The sequence below is a fragment of the Taudactylus pleione genome, unplaced genomic scaffold (genome assembly GCF_031769625.1).
Source record: "Taudactylus pleione unplaced genomic scaffold, aTauple2 ptg000551l, whole genome shotgun sequence".
NCBI lineage: Eukaryota > Metazoa > Chordata > Amphibia > Anura > Myobatrachidae > Taudactylus > Taudactylus pleione.
Window position 1 is genome coordinate 3,543,392 of NW_028284953.1, and position 18,979 is coordinate 3,562,370.

General features: G+C 46.6%; 1 protein-coding gene and 3 non-coding genes across 5 annotated transcripts in view; all 4 read left to right on the forward strand.

Annotated features, from left to right (window-relative positions):
• LOC148483112 (hepatic lectin-like) overlaps nucleotides 1-16,536 on the forward strand; it is a 78,492-nt gene extending 61,956 nt beyond the window's left edge. For both annotated transcript variants that reach the window (XM_088452504.1, XM_088452505.1), the window contains 4 exons: nucleotides 990-1,037; nucleotides 1,732-1,877; nucleotides 12,999-13,111; nucleotides 15,876-16,536. In XM_088452504.1, the coding sequence (XP_088308630.1) occupies nucleotides 990-1,037; nucleotides 1,732-1,877; nucleotides 12,999-13,111; nucleotides 15,876-16,005 (437 nt within the window). In that variant the 3' untranslated portion in view covers nucleotides 16,006-16,536. The remainder of the gene's footprint in view (nucleotides 1-989; nucleotides 1,038-1,731; nucleotides 1,878-12,998; nucleotides 13,112-15,875) is intronic.
• Nucleotides 16,537-17,354: 818 nt separating this feature from the next.
• Nucleotides 17,355-17,427, forward strand: TRNAK-CUU (transfer RNA lysine (anticodon CUU)). The gene has a single exon. It is a non-coding gene; the product is annotated as a tRNA-Lys (tRNA).
• Nucleotides 17,428-17,746: 319 nt separating this feature from the next.
• TRNAV-CAC (transfer RNA valine (anticodon CAC)) lies at nucleotides 17,747-17,819 on the forward strand. Its single transcript has one exon. It is a non-coding gene; the product is annotated as a tRNA-Val (tRNA).
• Nucleotides 17,820-18,203: 384 nt separating this feature from the next.
• TRNAE-CUC (transfer RNA glutamic acid (anticodon CUC)) lies at nucleotides 18,204-18,275 on the forward strand. Its single transcript has one exon. It is a non-coding gene; the product is annotated as a tRNA-Glu (tRNA).
• Nucleotides 18,276-18,979: the final 704 nt, after the last annotated feature.

Below are 18,979 nucleotides of genomic sequence, written 5' to 3' on the forward strand. Positions count from 1 at the left end.
CTGACTGTATAGAGAAGGTTTCCCAAAATCTAGAGAAGAATCTTGGTACATTGGCATTCTGGCTTGTTGCTATAATGTCCATTTGGCGGTGGCCAAAATTCTCAATCAGCAGCTGAAATATTTCCGGATGTAGCCACCATTCTTCCTGGGAATACTTGCCGCCATGTTATCCTGATTGCATTTCCTCCTTGTGTTAGAAAATGCAGTAGTGATGAAATAGAGACCACTCCGCTTTCCCACCTCCTTCAAGTCTGCCCAACAAGTCCCCTAAGAAACAGTGGCCCTCATTCAGACCCGGTCGCAAGCGCTGAGCACTCGCAACCGGGTCAATGTTTAGGCCCTGCGCACGCGCAGCGGCCGCACTGCGCATGTGCAATCCCCGGAGCGAGGGAGAAAACTCTTGCTCCGGAGCTCACTACAAAAGGGCCGGCTGTCGATATGGGCGTTTTGTGGGTGGCCGCACTGACATCAGCAGTGATGTCAGTGGGGAGCTTCCTGCTCGATCAGAGCAGGAAGCTCCCTGGGGCTTGCGGTTGCCGAGACCCAACCTTAGGGTCTCATCACAAGCCCCGAGGGTCTTGACCATCGCGACCATCAACCTGGTCAGTCGCTAAATCTGTGGCTGGTAACCCACAGCTTAGCTAGCAAACAGGAGGCCGCACTAAAAAATACAAGCGGCCGCCCTAATTCAGAGAGAACGATCGCTTCTTGCGAGTGCCTCTGAATGAGGGCCAGTGTGTGCGAACAAACTAAGCACCAGTCTCCATTTTAGGTGTACTTATTTTAAAAGCTCCACAGCGGGATATACCAAAGTGAAAATCCAGCCAAAACTCAGAATTTCGAGCACATTCCCCATATTTACAACATTATATTATATATATATATATATATATATATATAATATTGCACTGAAAGTCAAGCTTACAATGGAGAATTTCTTGAATTATCAACACATATTGTTGTATTGTTTACAAGTTGCTTTCTTGCAGTTGGTGAATTGACAACAAAGATGAAACAAATGGAGCAAGATTTAAAAAGTAAGACAATAAAATTTAACATACACAAACCAATAAAGTGCAATTATATTTAATGTACTCAGATGTAATTTGAGCCAGATGTACTAAGCTCTGAAAAATGATAAACTGGAGAGTGATAAACCACCAGCCAATCAGCTCCCAACTGTCATTTTTCAAACACAGCCTGTAACCTGACAGTTGGGAGTTTATCACTCTCCGCTTTATCACTTTCCAGAGCTTAGTACATCTCCCCTATGAGAAAACTATGAATTCAGGATCACAACCTTTCTTTGTACAATGCTTACAGAAAAGTCTGGACGTTTATACCTGGAATATGTCCAGTGTTTTTTTTTCATAATTTGCGGTGATATTGAGCTTAGGACCCCAATGGTTCTACTGCTTGGGGAGAAGGGGCATACTTAACTTAATTCAGCTGTTTTAATTGAACTGTAATAAAAATGTATTTAATTTCAGAAAATAATAAAAGGGGCATGGCCATGCCACATTATAACTATTGAGGCCCCTCTGTAGATCTGCACCACTGAACGGGTGTAGCCATGCCATCTTGGGGCATGTCTAACTCTTTGGCAGGCTTGGGCCCTGGTACTTTGTTCCCCCACCTGACACCCCTGGTGCTCACACTAATAGCTAAATGTCCAGTTTATGCCATAATCTATAATTATGTACTTTCTCATGCTACCGTCATCTGTTTCAGAGGCACCATCCTGTGACCCAAATTGGGAACGATTTGAATGTAGTTGTTACTACTTTGCAAATGCAAAAACAGACTGGATGAAGGCCAGGGCCACGTGTATTGGTAAAGACAGCGACTTAGTTGTAATTACCAGTGAAGCAGAACAGGTGAGAGGTTTGTTTGTGATCTCCAAGCTACACCAGACTATACCTTAGTGAATTACTATAGCTAATGTACAGCTTTACACACACTTAAGTGTCCCATCTAATGGAGAAAGCTACCCTGACTCTGATTGATTTCAGCCAGTGTTTCCCTTACATAGGGGCTGATTCAGTAGTAAACGTTAGTGCACTGCTGAACGCAGATTCCTGATGTTCGGGAATCTACACAAGCGCAGTCTGCTGCCATTTGTGGGCAGGGAGGGGGTGGTGATGCCCTCCGTTTCCCAAAACTGAGGCGTTTTGCTGCCATTGCAGGGGAGGGAAAAAGCCAGGATCTCCGTAGGTTGACGGAGATTTCCTGGCCTCTTCCTCTAAACTGCGGCGGCCACTGCGGGACCCCATGGGTCACTGTAGCCAGCCGATGTTACGCAGATTATCCGATGCTGTGTTGGGCAACGCAGCTCGGATAAGTAATGCACAGGAGGCGTGATGCCCCCTGCTGCATTACTATATCTGGATAGATAAAGATAGCAACCACAGAGTCTGAAAGTAGCAAGTAAATAGACTCAAATCAGTTATAAAAAATAAAATATTTAATAAGAAACAAAATCAATAAGACGTGTAAATATCCAGATTCAGCTGTGCAATTGAATAAGCAGCATCGGACAGAATGTCCGGCAGTAATCACATTGAATATGTTACAAATGTTAAAAAGTCCCTAAATTGAACCATTAAAAAGATTGGCAGCAATTGTAAAAGTTCCTGTGTGGAAGAAATCCAGTCTATATATAATATATATGTCAGTATAAAGCAGCGTGCATATTGCTTGTTAATGAAGCTGGTGGGACCGTGATGAAGGCTAACTAAATAGCGGCATAAATTTTACCTGCAGTTCGGGTTTAATTGTCCGTCTTATACTGAAATGGAGTCCAGCTGTAGTGGTATGTAAGACCGCATCCACGGATGGCAGGCTTGTCCACTCAACCCGACATGCGGGGAGCTAGACATTAATTTGCTGGATCGCCGCTCTAAGGTCCTGTGTAGTTGGAGAAATGCCGGTAAATCCCTGACAACGTGCTTGTGCAGGAGCTGTGCGGCTGCTTGTAGTGTCGGAATGAAACTATGACCGGTGGGAGGAGAACACCGTCCCGATCTCCCTTGTGTAACAGCTGCTGCTTAGAGTTGGTTCCCACAGGAGGAATGAAATGAAGACTTGTATCTACGGGTTTCAACGTCCCTATGACGTCTTTCTCAAGGTGGATATTGTTCCCCAAGACTGGTGGGTATAAATAGTATCAGTAATTGGTATCATACAACACAGCTGGTATCTATAAATGACTGATTTGAGTGAAACAATGAAATAATAGCAGTGAGAGTTTAATATTGGAGATGCACTGCGATCTGCATAAATAGACAACTTATGCAGAAGACACAATGAAAAACTTAGTAGCTGATACAATGTACGAAAACGTCTATTATAATTAGGGGTGTGCACCAGCCACTTTTCGTGTTTTGGTTTTGGATCTGGATCTTTCTTCGTTTTTTGGATCTGGATTGTTTTTTTGTTCCTATGCTATTATTAACCTCAATAACATTAATTTCCACTAATTTCCAGTCTATTCTGAACACTGAACACCTCACAATATTGTTTTTAGGCCAAAAGGTTGCACCAAGGTAGCTGAATGACTATGCTAAGCGAGTGGGCAACACAGCACCACTGGACTAGACTGATACAGCAGAGCAGGTCACCCCCAGACTGATACAGCAGAGCAGGTCACCCCCAGACTGATACAGCAGCACAGCACCACTGGACTAGACTGATACAGCAGAGCAGGTCACCCCACAGACTGATACAGCAGAGCAGGTCACCCCCAGACTGATATAGCAGCACAGCACCACTGGACTGGACTGATACAGCAGGTCACCCCCAGACTGATATAGCAGCACAGCACCACTGGACTGGACTGATACAACAGGTCACCCCCAGAATGATACAGCAGAGCAGGTCGCCACGCCACTTTCCCACAGACACTAGAGAGACATGTCCTCACACTACCCTCTCCAGGATTGGAGTGAAGATGGCAGGGTGGGAGGCGCGAAATGTGCAAAGTCCGGGTCTCGCGAGAATCCGACACCAGGATGATGAAATGTTGCCTAGTTCCGGGAACCGAGTCTGGCGGGAAACCCGAGCCGGACTCGGTTCCCAGCTCAGATGGGGGGGGTCGTGGGGGTTCGGATTTCGAAAATCCGAACCCGCTCATCCCTAATTATAATTGTCTAATTCAAGTATTAATCATAATGCATAATAAATATACAGTACGACTGTATATACATGAATCAATTGCAAACGTACACGTGAATTTGTCTTCACCCAAAAAATTAAGAGGGAAATTAGTAATTATACATATATATGAATCATTAAAATAAAAAAAACATAACAAATAATAAACATATGGTAACCCTCAATCCATATCCAGCATGCCAACAACAGCAAGTAATATATATATACAGTCAGGTGCATAAATATTGGGACATTGACAGAATTTTCATATTTTGGCCTCTATTCACCACCACAATGGCTTTGAAATGAAACAAACAAGATGTGCTTTAACTGCAGACTTTCAGATTTAATTTGAGGGTAATTACATCCAAATCAGGTGAACGGTGTAGCAATTACAACGGTTTCTATATGTGCCTCCCACTTTTTAAGGGGCCAAAAGTAATGGGACAAACTAAACAATCCTAAATCTAACTTTCACTTTTGAATACTTTGAGCAAATCCTTTGCAGGCAATTACAGCCTGAAGTCTGGAACGCATAGACATCACCAGACGCTGGGCTTCATCCCTGGTGATGCTCTGCCAGGCCTAGGGAACTGACATCACCTCCATGTCTTTCTGCAAAGTGCCGGGATGCGCTATGTAGGAGATTCTTCTTTAGGATGTTTCTCCTATGTACTAAAAATCTTTCTCTGAGACTTCTAATCATTCTGCCCTCATGTCTTATGTCTTTACAGCCACATAGTAGTAAATACACCACATATTTGGTGTTACAATTAATAAATTCTTTAATTGTAAAGGTTCTATCAATCCCCTCAATGTTTTAGTTTTATTAGCTACGTGCTGACAAGTTATACATTTATTTGTGCCACATTTATAGAAGAAACTGATTTTTAATGAGCTAGGTGCTAATATGTTCTTCAAAGATTTATTCTTCCTATAAACAACAGTCGGTTTTGATGGTAATATTTGTTTTAATACGGAATCATATTTTATCATTGAGGAATTGTTCTCTATAATCCGTTGAATCATTCCTGAAGAATTACTATAAGTAGAGACAAAAGCAAAATTTCCCTTCATATTTTGTTCTTTAATTACGCTCGTCCTAAGTTTCAGTAATTCCTCTCTTTCCATATTTACAACTTCATTATAAGCTTTTCCTAGTAGATCTGCAGGGTAGCCTCTTTCCGTGAAGCTCTCACAAAGGGTTTTTGCTTGTTCTGAAAAGGTCTCAAAAATTAGAACAATCGCGTCTTATACGCATTAATTGACCCTTGGGTATATTTATTTTCATGCGGTGATAGTGGCAACTTTTAAAGTGCAAATAATTGTTAGACTTCACCTCCTTACAATAATTCACAGTCGTAATCTGATTATTAATTTTCTGTAGGGTCAGGTCCAGGAAGTTAACTAGATTCCTGCTATATGTGTATGAAAAAGTGTGATTAAAAGAATTTGAATTAAGAGCAAAAACAACAGATTGTGCACTAGCAAGATCCCCATCCCAAATAATAAAAATATAATCTATATAGCGACCATAGAAGACCAGGCTCCCCCTGAACTCGCCTCCCCACAAATGGCAAGACTCAAAGTCTCCTATGCATAGGTTAGTATAGCTTGGGGCGAACCCAACAGAGAAGAATCCTGATGGAGCATGTAAGTACCCTACTCCTACCCTTCTCCCCCCCTAACCCTCCCTTAGGGGTGCCTAACTCTAAAACTCCTGGAGTGGTGCCTAACCCTAAGTCCTCCCCCAGGGGTGCCTAAACCTAACCCTCCCCCCTTCCCCTAAACCTAATCCTCCCAGGGGGGTGCCTAACCCTAACCTCCACCCAGTGGCGCCTAATCCCCCCTTCCCCTAGCCTAACCCTTACTGGGGGGTGCCTATCTCTAAGTCCTTCCGGGGGTGCCTAAATCTAACCTCCCTCCCACGCGGCTAAGTGCTAAGGATGGCCGGTCTTACCTCGATATGTCTGGTGTCCTTCGGCATTCCGGCATTGGGATTAAGTTAGGCGTAGGTATATTGAGGCCTATCTTAAGTCCCTTGTTGGGCTTCTGCGGTCGGGGTATAGACCGGCGGCATTTACTCCGTCGGTCTGTAAACTACATCCCATGGAAAGAGGAAGAATGCTTGGGTTGCACAACAAACCCAGTATAAGTTTTTTTCATGAGTCCTTGCTAGCCCAGGCTTTTGGTTAAGCATTGGTGCTGCTAAACTAATGAAGGTGCTCTGTATGTCTTGTGCGGGGCAAAAACAAAGTACTCTGGCCTCTTTGGAGGTGTTGCAACATGCACAATTTGCGCACACATTTCTGTGATGTGGCTTTATGGGTGCACATGTGCAGTGTTAGAAATGGCCGTGAAATGATGATGATCTTTACCAGGCCAGCCTCTTATGGGTGCTTATCTTCATTAGAAATCCCTGAAAAAAAAACCATTTCTTACCGCAGTGATATTCTGCAAGGCAATAAGGAATGTTACTTTCCTGCATTTGTTAGTAAATAGGCCAATAAGTCTTGTTTTTTAGTGTGTTTGTGCGCTTTGGACAGTGCTGCAGAATATGCTAGCACTATATAATCCATGTTAATATAGTTATTCCCTAATGTCATCATCAGAACTGTCATCATGTGAAATGTCATCATGCTGAGGCACTAGGGGGAGGGTTAGGGATAAGGGGGGAAACACCGGAATGGTGGAGCATCACAGGTCTGCGCCAGAAGGGACTGCCACATGGGTTCTGGAACAGGATGCGGTCTGGATGCCGGCGGACGGAATGCCAGCCATCAATATACTGACACGAGAATCCTGACACTCATTAGATGGCGGGCTAGGTTTAGGGACTTCCCGAGGTGGGTTAGGTTTAGGCACCGACCGAGGAGGGTTAGGGTTAGGCTGCGGGGAGAGGGGGGTTAAGCACTACCTTGGGAGGTTTAGGGTGCGGTGAGGGTGGGTTAGGGTTAGACACTACCGGGTGGGAGATTAGGGTTAGGCTCCACCGGGAGGGCTAGGCTACTTACAGGCCCCTGTCGGGATTCTGAACATCAAGATGCCACTGTTGGTCTTATGACCGCCGGCATCCCATCCGCCACTCAATAGTATGTATTCCTCAGGAACTGGGGAGAAGATGCTGGAGCCTCCGTTGCCACCTGGCAGGGCTGTAACTAGGGTTGTGTGACCAGTGCCAGCACACAGAGTGCAAGAGTTCTGTGGGCAGCAAAGTCGCAGCCCCATGGCCCTTGCTTCTGGCTAGCAGGGTGCCTGTAACGGCAGCCAGGATCACTTATGCTGTGCAGTTTGGAGGTCCTGTGAAAGCTTCAGATGGGGACACTGCAGTCTGCAGACGACCAGAATTCCAGTCAGCGCTGCACTTACCAGTGCTGCCAGCCCCATCCCTTTTGCACGACGTCAGGGATGGTTTGTCGACAGCTCATCATGTCGACAGATCATTGTGTAGACATGAATGTTGACATGGTCACTTTCGACAGCTCATCCATGCTATTATGCTACATGTCCCCTGTTTAAACCATGTTGACATTCTCATGTTGACCTCATGACTATTGCCATGATAACTGTCGAAAAATAATACCACCAATGTAATACCATCAGTTCACATTATGACTAGAAATTAGTGGATCCGGTTCTCAGAGAACCGAGCCCACCTGAACTCTAGGGATCCAAGGTGATCTGAGACACAGCTCGGATCTCCCTGACATTGCCAGCAAACTCACACTGCCGCCCCACATACTGAGGACACCGTCAGCACCCTCACACTGCTGGCACCCCAACACTGAGAACACCACTGGCTCCCCCACACTGCTGACACCACCAGCACCCCCACACTGCTGACACCACCAGCACCCCCACACTGAGGACACCGCTGGCACCCCTGCTCTGTTGACACCCTGCACTCAGGACACTGCCGGCACCCCCACACTGAGGACAACGCCGGCACCCCGCACTGCCGACACTGCCAGCAGCCCCGCTCTGCTTGCACCCTGCACTGAGCACACTGCCACCCCACGTACTGAGGACACTCCCTCACTGCTGGCACCCCTGCACTGAGGACACGGCCAGCACCCCCACACTGAGGACACCAATGGCACCCCGATCTGCTGAAACCCTGCACTGAGGACACTGCCGCCCCACGTACTGAGGACACCATTACCACCCCCTCACTGCCGTCACCCTCGCACTGAGGACACTGCTTGCACTTCTGCACAGCCGACACCGCCAGCACCCCTGCACTGAAGACACCGCCAGCACCCCCGCTCTGCTGAGACCGCCGGCACTTCCGCCCCCCCCATACCGAGGACACCGTCAGCCCCCCTACACTGATGGCACTCCCTCACTGAGGACACCACCGACACCCCCACACTGCCGACACCAATGGCACCCCGCTCTGCTGAAACCCTGCACTGAGGACACTGCCGCCCCACGTACTGAGGACACCATTACCACCCCCTCACTGCCGTCACCCTCGCACTGAGGACACTGCTTGCACTTCTGCACAGCCGACACCGCCAGCACCCCTGCACTGAAGACACCGCCAGCACCCCCGCTCTGCTGAGACCGCCGGCACTTCCGCCCCCCCCATACCGAGGACACCGTCAGCCCCCCTACACTGATGGCACTCCCTCACTGAGGACACCACCGACACCCCCACACTGCCGACACTGCTGTCACGGTAAGTGCACTATTGGTGTATCCAACCTACACTGTATCCGATCTGCACTGTAACCTGCACTGTATCCAACCCACACTGTATACTGCACTGTATCAAACCCACAAAGTATTCCGCACTGTGGGCCTGATTCAGAGCCGCTCGTAAGCGGCTGCTCATTCGCTCCGAGCGATGTTCGCACATCTGCGCATGCGTATGGGTCGTAATGCGCATGCGCCAACCAGTCAGTGAGGTCGGAAATCGAGCACTCGCAAAATAGCGAGTGCCTGCTAATTTGAGTGACAGGATGAGGCGTTTGTGGGTGGTAACAGGGGAAGGTGCTTGAAAACGGGGAGTGGAGATCCGAACGCAGGCGTGCCAAACGGTCAAAACGGGCGTTTTAAGGGTGTGCATAATTAACAAAGCAGCGTCATCGGCCACGTCACTTGGTTGTCTCTAGGAAAATCCAACCACAAGCACTGCGAGCAGTTCAGACGCCTTTCGATGTACTCGATTAATCTAATAAATAGCGGAGATGACGTAGGATGCGAGCGGCCAGGGGGCGTCTTTACAAAATAGCGAGCGCATGTTTCGTTCGCTCGCTCAGACATAGAGGCGTCAACAGACCGCAAAGAGCGAGCGCTCAATTTAAATAGCCGGCCCCTTTTTCTGAACGAGCGAGCGCAAATAGCGTCCGGCTCTGAATCAGGCCATGTATCCGACCCGCAATATGGGCCTGATTCAGCAAGGAATGCACAGGAGAGAAGTCACGCACTTCGCCGTGCGTGAACTAGCCAGTGCGAGGTACGCAGACTACATGCACTGTGTACGCAGACCCTTTTGAAATTTATTGACAGGAAGTGCCATTGGTGGGTGGTGACAGGGGGTGGTCAAACGAATGCTGGCGTGCCTGTGCATTGGGACGCAGAATTAAGGCAGTGCGGTGGCATACGCAGCCATACCGTAAGCTCTACATAGGAAGCGACCAAAATCCTGCGGCAGCTCACGTCAACCACTAACATGCTAATGAATCTGATGGTTCTCGATGTTACTGATGTTTACGCTATTTTGCGTACTGATCAGGCTTTGAGTAAACGGAGATGGGCGGCTTAATATGCCGCTGGGCATCTGCATCATGTACTGAAGTCTCCATGTGTACGCATTGATTAGCATATTCTCGCAGCGGACGGGTGCGTGCATCTGAATCTGTGCGTTCCTTGCTGAGTCAGGCCCTGTGTCCGACCCACACTGTATCCAACCCGCACTGTGGGCCTGATTCAGCAAGGAAAGCAGCTGCTAATACGCACGCAATCGGTCGATTAATTTGCACTGCGTATGCATCACAGTGCAAATGCGATGGGAACTCCGTCTGCAGAGGCTACACAGATCCAGAGCAGAGTCATTGACAGGAAGTGCCGTTTGTGGGTGGTGATGGGGGTGTTGTAGTTGGGCGAACGCATGCGTGCCAGTGCGTCCCAACGCTGTTGCAGGCATGTGCATAAGTTACCCACTGCGCTACCAGATGCAGCCTGAGGTCTCATAGCGTGCACTGAAGTTAGCAGTTCCTGAGTGAGGTCTGACCTGCCTCAACTGTGCATATGGGTCCGATGTTACTCGATGTTACCGATTAATTCGCTATGTTGCCCTAGTATACAGATTTGTGTAAGGGGAAGTGGGAGTCCTTATGCCAGGCTGTGATCGCAATGCGATTGCAGAGATTTGCATTTCACCGCTGATATTAGCAACTGCGCTGCGTGCGTATTAGCAGAACAGCGATCCTTGCTGAATCAGGCCCTATATCTGACCCACACTGTATCTGACCTGCACTGAATCTGACCCACATTGTATCTGACCCACACTGTACCCTGCACTGTTTCTGACTCGCAGGTACAGAACGCTTTTTTATGGTTAGGGAGATTTTGGGGACTGCTCAACAAAAAGATCTGCAAACACGCACGCAACTGCGTTGCTAATATCAGCTGTGATATTTAAATGTTTACAATCACATTGCGAACGAGAGCCTGACATAAGGATGCCCACTTCCCCTTACTCACAACCGTACACTTGGCCAACATAGCGAAACAATCGGTAACATCGAGTAACATCGGACCCAAACGCACAGTTGAGACAGGCCAGACCTCACTCAGGAATTGATAACTTCTGCGCACGCTATGAGAGCTCAGGTGGTGTCTGGTATCGCAGTGGGTAATTTATGCACGCCCATGCAACGTTGAAACGCACTGGCACACCTGCATTTGCCCGACCACCACCCCGTCACCACCCACAAATGGCACATCCTGTCAATCACTTTGTCATGAGTCTGCGTACGCAGTTCTGACCGTTGTGTCTGGCTCGTGCATGCGCAGTGCAAATTAACCGATTGCGTGTGTATTAAAAACTGCGTTCCTTGCTGAATCAGGCCCAGAGTGCCAGTCATCAGTGGCCCAGCATCCCCAGGAGGGAAATACAAATTGGGCAGTGGGCACTGAGAATAGCTATGTGCTGAGGGCATGTGCACTTGTGTAGGGGGCATTCATGTCTACTGCTACTATTTACACATGGTTTAGGGTTTTTTGTTTGCTGCTTGTTTTGAGCAAGGATATTCCACCCACGATTTTTAGTAAATTTCTGTGTTGTATTGTTTTCTATTGAACGTACTTGTGAGTTAGTTTGATTGGTTATTGCTAATACATTACTAATTTGCAAAACATTTGGGGCTCTATTTACTACAATCCGCATTGGTAATGCAGATTGTAGTGTGATATTACTGACTGAATTCGCATTGCGAATTCAAGCAATATCACAGGGATTTACTACAAATCCCTTGCAGGGACAGAGCTTGCGATAAAGCTCTGTCCCTGCGAATCCCCTTCGGAGCCTTATCACGGTATTTTCGCAAAAAATACCGTGATTAAGTGCCTGCGCATGCGCCGACCGCCCGCCGCTGCTACCCCCCCACTGGCACTAAGCCCTGTCCCTAAGCCCCACCCCCGCGATCACGGACCCCCCGCGACCCCCCCCTCCCCCCCCCCCCCGCGACCCCCCTCTCCCCTACTTACACTTACCTGCATGCTCCAGGCCTCCGGTGATGTTCTCCATTCCTCCGGTCACCTGATGACCGGACTCCCGGAGGGGAGTCATCACCGGAGGCCCGATCACCGGTCCCTGGAGTCAGCTAAGTAATTTTTTTTTTTACTATTTTTTTTTTCTTTTTTTACAGTAATCAGCTTGCGGTCTGTTTAGACCACACAGCTGATTACAGGGACCACCTCCCGGCTCTGCTCTCCCCGTTAGAGCAGGGCAGGAGGCCGGTAACCGGGGGAGACCCTGGATAACGCCACCTCCAGGTGGCGTTATTCTCACAGGGCTTTCCCCGATATTTTTTTCACATTTTATTTTTAGTAACTCTGGTCAGATCACATTTCCCATTACCGTTATGGGAAATGCGATCTGCTTTACTAAAAATAAGTGATACTTAGGGGTTGGAGTAGAATTTTATGAATTCTACTCCAATTGCCCTATAGTAGCTATAGGTGATACTAAAATAATGTGAAAAGGGTGTGAAAACACCCTTTTTCACTTTATTTTAGTAAAAATAATGTTAATATATAGAGCTCATAGAAACAGAAATAACTGCCGTGTATTTGTACCACTGCTCTGTTGGTAACTTAGTTTAGCCGGCCAGCCTTTGGCCTATTTTGGTGAACAATATTGTGAGCTGTGATGTGGTTGGAAAATACTGGAAATTAATGTTATTGAGGTCAATAATTCTGGAGGAACAAAAAAAGGCTTAATGATGCGATTTTAGCTGTTTTATAAATTTTTTAAGAAAATGCAGGGCCTGATTCAGACCCGCTCGCGAGCGCATAGCGCTTGCAAGCGGGTCGATGGTGGGGTACTGCGCACGGGCGCTGCGCGCACGTGCAAGCCCCGGAGCGAGAGAGAAATTCTCTCGCTCCGGGACTCACTACAAAAGGTTTTTTTTAGGCGGGGAGGGGCGGACCATTTACATTATTATTGCTGTGAATGGGTGGGGCCCTAGTGCATTGCTTTACCCAGGGTCTACAATGTTGTTAAGACTGCCCTATGCTGTTGGTCAGTGGCTAAGCTGAGCAGCCAAGTTACATTTAATGGTTTATATCCGATGTCGTCTATAGACAGTTATTTATCTTCATTACCTCTCCCACAGAGATTTCTCAGCGCTAAAGCAAAGAGCACAGCCTACTGGATTGGATTGACTGACATAAAAGAAGAGGGGAAGTGGACATGGGTCGATGGAACAGACTACACGTCTTCATACAAGTAAGTTTTCTGCAGATAGAAAAATGTTCTTTCATCAATAAATCCATTGGAGAACTTCTGAAGATGACTAAGCAGCAGTGTCCATAACTCAATGGTCCCCTGTGTTTAGCGGCCTCCACTGTCTTGGCCTTAATGGAGGATGGGTGGGCTGTTTAGCTGTAGGTGGAAATAACCTTTATGAATTTCTAGGTAGCATAACAGGCACGGGATACAAATGTTGTAGCAAAAGGAACGTTATGTATGAAACAGGACTAAGCACATGCAAAGCTATCCCTGTTGGTGTTAATTATGTAAACATTGAGAAATATAGCCTACAGGCTTCAATGGTTAATGCTGTGGCGTTAGATACTGGTGCCAAGCTCAGAAAATCTTTTTGGAGCTTTGTAAATTTGCCATTTTTGCAATCCCAATAGAAAGCTATGATGAATGCTTATACAACTGAAACAGAGGAACCACCAGAGATATCTCTGCTATCTGCTGCAGCACCCTCATATTAAATAGCTCTATACTTAACTAATTAAATAATCCTTTTTGGAGGATTGACCACAAAAGAACCTTAATAAATAGGCCCTTTAGTCTCTTTGTCTGGTGTTGTGTTAAATCCTGTCCTTCTGTCGTTGTATCAGTATTTTTCTTGTGTATCCTGTTTTCCCTGTTTAGCTGGTATTTGCATTATTCTAATTTTGTTGATACTGTCCCTTGTTTCTCTGTCCTGGTCCTGTGACCCCCAGAGTGCCCTATTGTTGTTCCAATGTTCCTTCTGTTATTCCAAAACCTGGGAGCATCTGACTATCTAAAGGCAGTACTGGGGGCAAAAGCTGCTGCTGTAGGCCTAAGAGCTCTCAGGGAACTTAGGGCCTGATTCAGACCCGGTCGCAAGCACTGAGCGTTCGCAACGGAGTCGATGGTGGCCCAGAGCGCATGCGCACGACGGAGCCGGCTCCGTCGTGCGCATGCGCGAGACCCGGATAGCGACGGGCAATCCGTCGCTCCGGGTCTCGCACCAAAGGGGGCGTGCTGTCGATGTTGAGTGACAGCACGCCCCCTTTGGTGGGTGGGCCGGGGGGGTGGCTGCCCAGAGAACTCCTACCCTGATGTCAGTGATGTCAGTGGGAGAGCTTTCGGCTCTGTTTGAGCTGAAAGCTCTCCAGGGCTTGCGGCCACGAGACCCTACCACAAGGGTCTCATCGCAAGCCCGATGGCCGCGATGGTCTTGACCATCGCGACCATCATCATGGCCGCTCGTTATAGCTGTGGGTGGTCACCCACAGCTATGCGAGCGGCCAGGAGGCCGTTCTTAAAAAAAGAGACCGGCCCTGATTCAGAGCGAGCACTCTGTCAGAGCGACCGGCTCTGAATCAGGGCCTTAGTTCTCCAGTAGTGGTTTGGGTGTACTCTTCCCCTTGTGTTATTCCTACCTTAGGAGTCTATTTACTAAGCAGTGTTAGGAGACAGAGTGAAAAGTGATAAGGTACCAGCCAATCAGCTCCTAACTGCCATGTCACAGGCTGTGTTTTGAAAAATGACAGTTGGGAGCTGAATGGCTGGCACCTTATCACTTTTCTCTCTGTCTCCTAACACTGCTTAGTAAATAGAACCAGTCTTTTCTGCCATCCTTTATTATTGTGACTGTGTAATTTCACTTTTAGTATTCTTTTGTTGTGACTCCCATTCACTGGTTACTATGGGCCTGATACAGGGTTTAACAGTTGCCAATAAATTACATTTGCACTGCGCTTTCCTAGCTAGAGAACAGACGTATATGTGCCAATGCAGACTTGTGCATATCTGGCACTTGCACCTTCTTATGACTGGAGAGCTGGCATGAGGGATGGGAAGGGTGGTCTGACATAGGTCGTGTACGGTAAACGTACGTTCATAAAGATTTGTCTCATGCAGACTTGCAGAAACAAAACATATACTTGCCTGTTAGGAGACATGCCTGTTGCACCTGCTGGAGGACACACTGATGATGATGATGATGACTTGGGGTAAACCAGGCGTATATGGTGCAGATGCGGAGCCAGACCAATCTCTGGTCATTTATGACCATTATGCAAACGACTTAACACAAACTCCTCTGTGTCCTGCTGTATTCAATAATCATAATCCCACCTCAGTGATCTCCTGATTCACCCATCTGTTTATTTCTGTTAGTTCCAGCCCTAGAATTACATTCATCCTTAGTTATTGAGCAGTCATCCCTGCTGAGGACTATGGCCCTCATTCAGAGGCGGTCACAAGAAGCGATCGCTCTCTGTGAATGAGGGCGGCCGCTTGATTTTTGAAGTGCGGCCTCCTGGTCGCTAGCTAAGCTGTGGGTTACCACCCACAGCTTAGCGACCGACCAGGGTGATGGTCACGATGGTCAAGACCATCGCGACCATCGGGGCTTGCGGCGAGACTCTAAGGTTGGGTCTCGGCAACCGCAAGCCCCAGGGAGCTCTAATCGAGCAGGAAGCTCCCCACTGACATCACTGCTGATGTCAGTGTGGCCGCCCACAAAACCACCACCCTCCGCCCCGCCTGCAAAACTGGCCGAGCTGTCGATCAACATCGATAGCCGGCCCTTTTGTAGTGAGCTCTGCAGCGAGAGTTTCTCTCTCGCTCCAGGGCTTGCACATGCGCAGTGCGGCCGATGCGCGTGCGCAGGGCCTTAACATTGACCCAGTTGCGAGCGCTCAGCGCTTACGACCGGGTCTGAATGAGACCCAATATCTTACTAGCTGAATGACAGCATTGACCGATAGAATTTCTTTTGCAGGGCCTGGAAGACAGGAAAGCCCAATCAACAAGGCAAAGAAAACTGCGCCCACATGGTGAATGGAGAATGGAATGACATGAGCTGCACCAAGGACCCATACTTTGCCATTTGTGAGAAAAAACTATTCTGAATGGACCCGCAGCACTTGGTTACTTTATGTAAACAGGGTTAATGAAGCTGGTAGAACTGCCCTCTGTACTCACTTGGATTCAGGAACAGTCATGTGATCATATGGGTATGAATTGTGTCCAGTGATTTTCTGCAAGCCAGGAATTCTGGTGTATCTAATATCTGATGACTGGTTGGCAAAACTTGTATTTTATTTATGATTCACTCTTTCCAAAGTTACCAACCCATACTGCCTTTTGGATGCTAAACATTGTAAAACAGAATATTTTCCTGTTGTGTCTGCTAATCTTATCTTTGCTTTCCAAATCTTTATTGTTTAATAAGAATTTAATGTTGTCAATCGGAAAGAAGAAAAGTCTGGTCTGTTCTACGTCCATCAGGAATGCATAACATCGGGAGGAGATGCATGTTAGATACTATAACTGAGATCTTGAGCATTTTAAATTGTTTAACAGAGAAACTGCAAAAGGTTTTCTGTACGTCTGTAGTAGGGAAACTAAATAGCAATTTGCATTGAGATTGATTTCCCGGAATAAAGCTCTATGATCGCACAGTGCTGTGGAATATCTTGTTCTTGTAAGAATAGAATATTATAATCTACCAAACATAGGGGTTAATTCTATTAGACTCACCCCACAAGTCTGTGTGAGTAAGTGTGACTATATGCTACATGTGATGTAGCTCTAGACTTGCTGATTATTGTTCGCAGACCTATAGGGGAGAGTCCCGTGGTGAGATCGGGCCACAAGGGGGATAGGATGAGGTGTAATTGGCATTTCCATACAATTGCAACGGCAACTCGCCCCCCTCGTGGCTAATTGAATCGACCCTATAATGAGTTATTTTCGGTTGCACTTAGATACATCATAGCACAGCTCAGACGTGCACTTGATTACAGTTGTATGACTCCAGTATTGCAGCCATCACTTACTCCAGGGGGTAAATCCAATTAGCCGTGAAGGCAGGGAGTTGCCGTTGCAACGGCGTGAAAATCCCGGCAACAGACCGGCACCTCGCACCCTTTACGGCCCGCTCTGAGCCCGAATTCGCAGAATTTTGCTCACAGACCTATTGGGCTGCGAACAAAATTCTGCAAATCCAAGCTGCCGTAAAGTGCAGCCATTGCCGTAATAACTCGCGCCGGCGAGATCATCGCGGCTAATAGGATTGACCTCCAGGACTGCCCTGACATCTCATTCCCTACCACAACTCTCCCATGCTTTCCTACATGTTATCCAGCATATTCTTGGTGTTTAGTAAACATGGAGTGCATCCCATACAAATAATACATTGAGAGCACTCATACTGGTTCCTATACTCTAATAGGCAATTGTGTATATAGTGTGTACAGCCCGGCTAGCTCAGTCGGTAGAGCATGAGACTCTTAATCTCAGGGTCGTGGGTTCGAGCCCCACGTTGGGCGCTTCCTTTTTTTTTCTTATGTTAACATTTTAGAATGAATTCACTATTTTTTTTGTTAGATTATGTTAACATTCATGAACAGCCTCAAAGTTAATTGGAAGCAAGCTTATCCCTTTTGACTATGTGTGCCTATTTTCCCTAACTAATTTGTGCTAAAACGATTTGTTTCAAATTAAAAATAATAATGATTAAACAATAAATAAATGACAATGTCTCACAAACTAGTTTACTGTTACAACATTAGCAGCTGCTGCAATGACACTTAAAACACCAAAAGATTGACATAATTCTGTCTTTACACTAGATGCACTCACATGGAGGTTTCTGTAGTGTAGTGGTTATCACGTTCGCCTCACACGCGAAAGGTCCCCGGTTCGAAACCGGGCAGAAACATTTTTATTTATAGGATTTTTTTCCTATAACCAGCCTTTGCAGAATGCATTGCTATTAGTTTAAACGTCGCTATAACAACTGTATCAGAAGTGTTTCATATATATATATATATAGCAATTCACATTGTCCCAGATATTGTAAGTACATACCAAAGAGCTACATTACAGAAAAATGTTACTGATATAACTGTGGGTAAAGTGAGGTGATTGCTGAGTAGACTGATTAGCAGATGGAACATCTGATTGTGTCCACTAAATTATATTGTACATTGTATTTCATAAGAAATAATTTCCATGCAAGTTTCAGTTTGCAGTAACATTGTGAATAGAATTCTGTTGTAGCAAACCAGCAGGTGTATGTACACAGCAATCAGTGCAAACAGCTTCCCTGGTGGTCTAGTGGTTAGGATTCGGCGCTCTCACCGCCGCGGCCCGGGTTCGATTCCCGGTCAGGGAATATATGTTTTCTTCCTTTACTGAGCAGCAGACTATTGCTAAATATCAATGAGCTGATAATGTATTATACTTCTAAATATCTTCTATGCTTTGTTTTTATTATCCTTAATAATCAGTGGGCAAGTGATTGTGTCCAGGAGAATAAAAGAGAACATTATGACATGATAAAAAAACAGTAATTTTTATATTTTTTTGGTTTGTTTTGTGGCTCTGTGCCTCCCGACTGTGAGGTGACCACAGGCTGTATGGCTGCCTGGCAGGTCAAGAGATAAATCATTATGTCTACCTGTTGAATATATTACCCTGGTTTATTTCCCCTGGATTGTTTTTTCACATTGTTGACAGTTGATGTTGAACTGGTTTTACATGTGTGTATGGAGGTTTGTTGCACTTTCCACACTTATGTTTCTCTAGGAGGCTAACATTTTTCAAAATTATCAATTTTCGAAGGAGCTTATCCCAAGTAGCTGATGTATTAAATATTATGGACTGAGGGAACAATTGAATAATGGTACACATATGGGCACAAAAATGAATAAAATGTACCGTATAATTTTTTGTGCTGAAAAAGCACCCCCTCGGCTTATACTCGAGTGAAGTGTTGCGCTGACCGGACGGAGTTCGGTCAGCACTACACAGCACAAACACACAGCCGCCGGAGCCGGCAGCTGTGTGTTTGCTGTAATTAGCAGCCGACAGACTCTC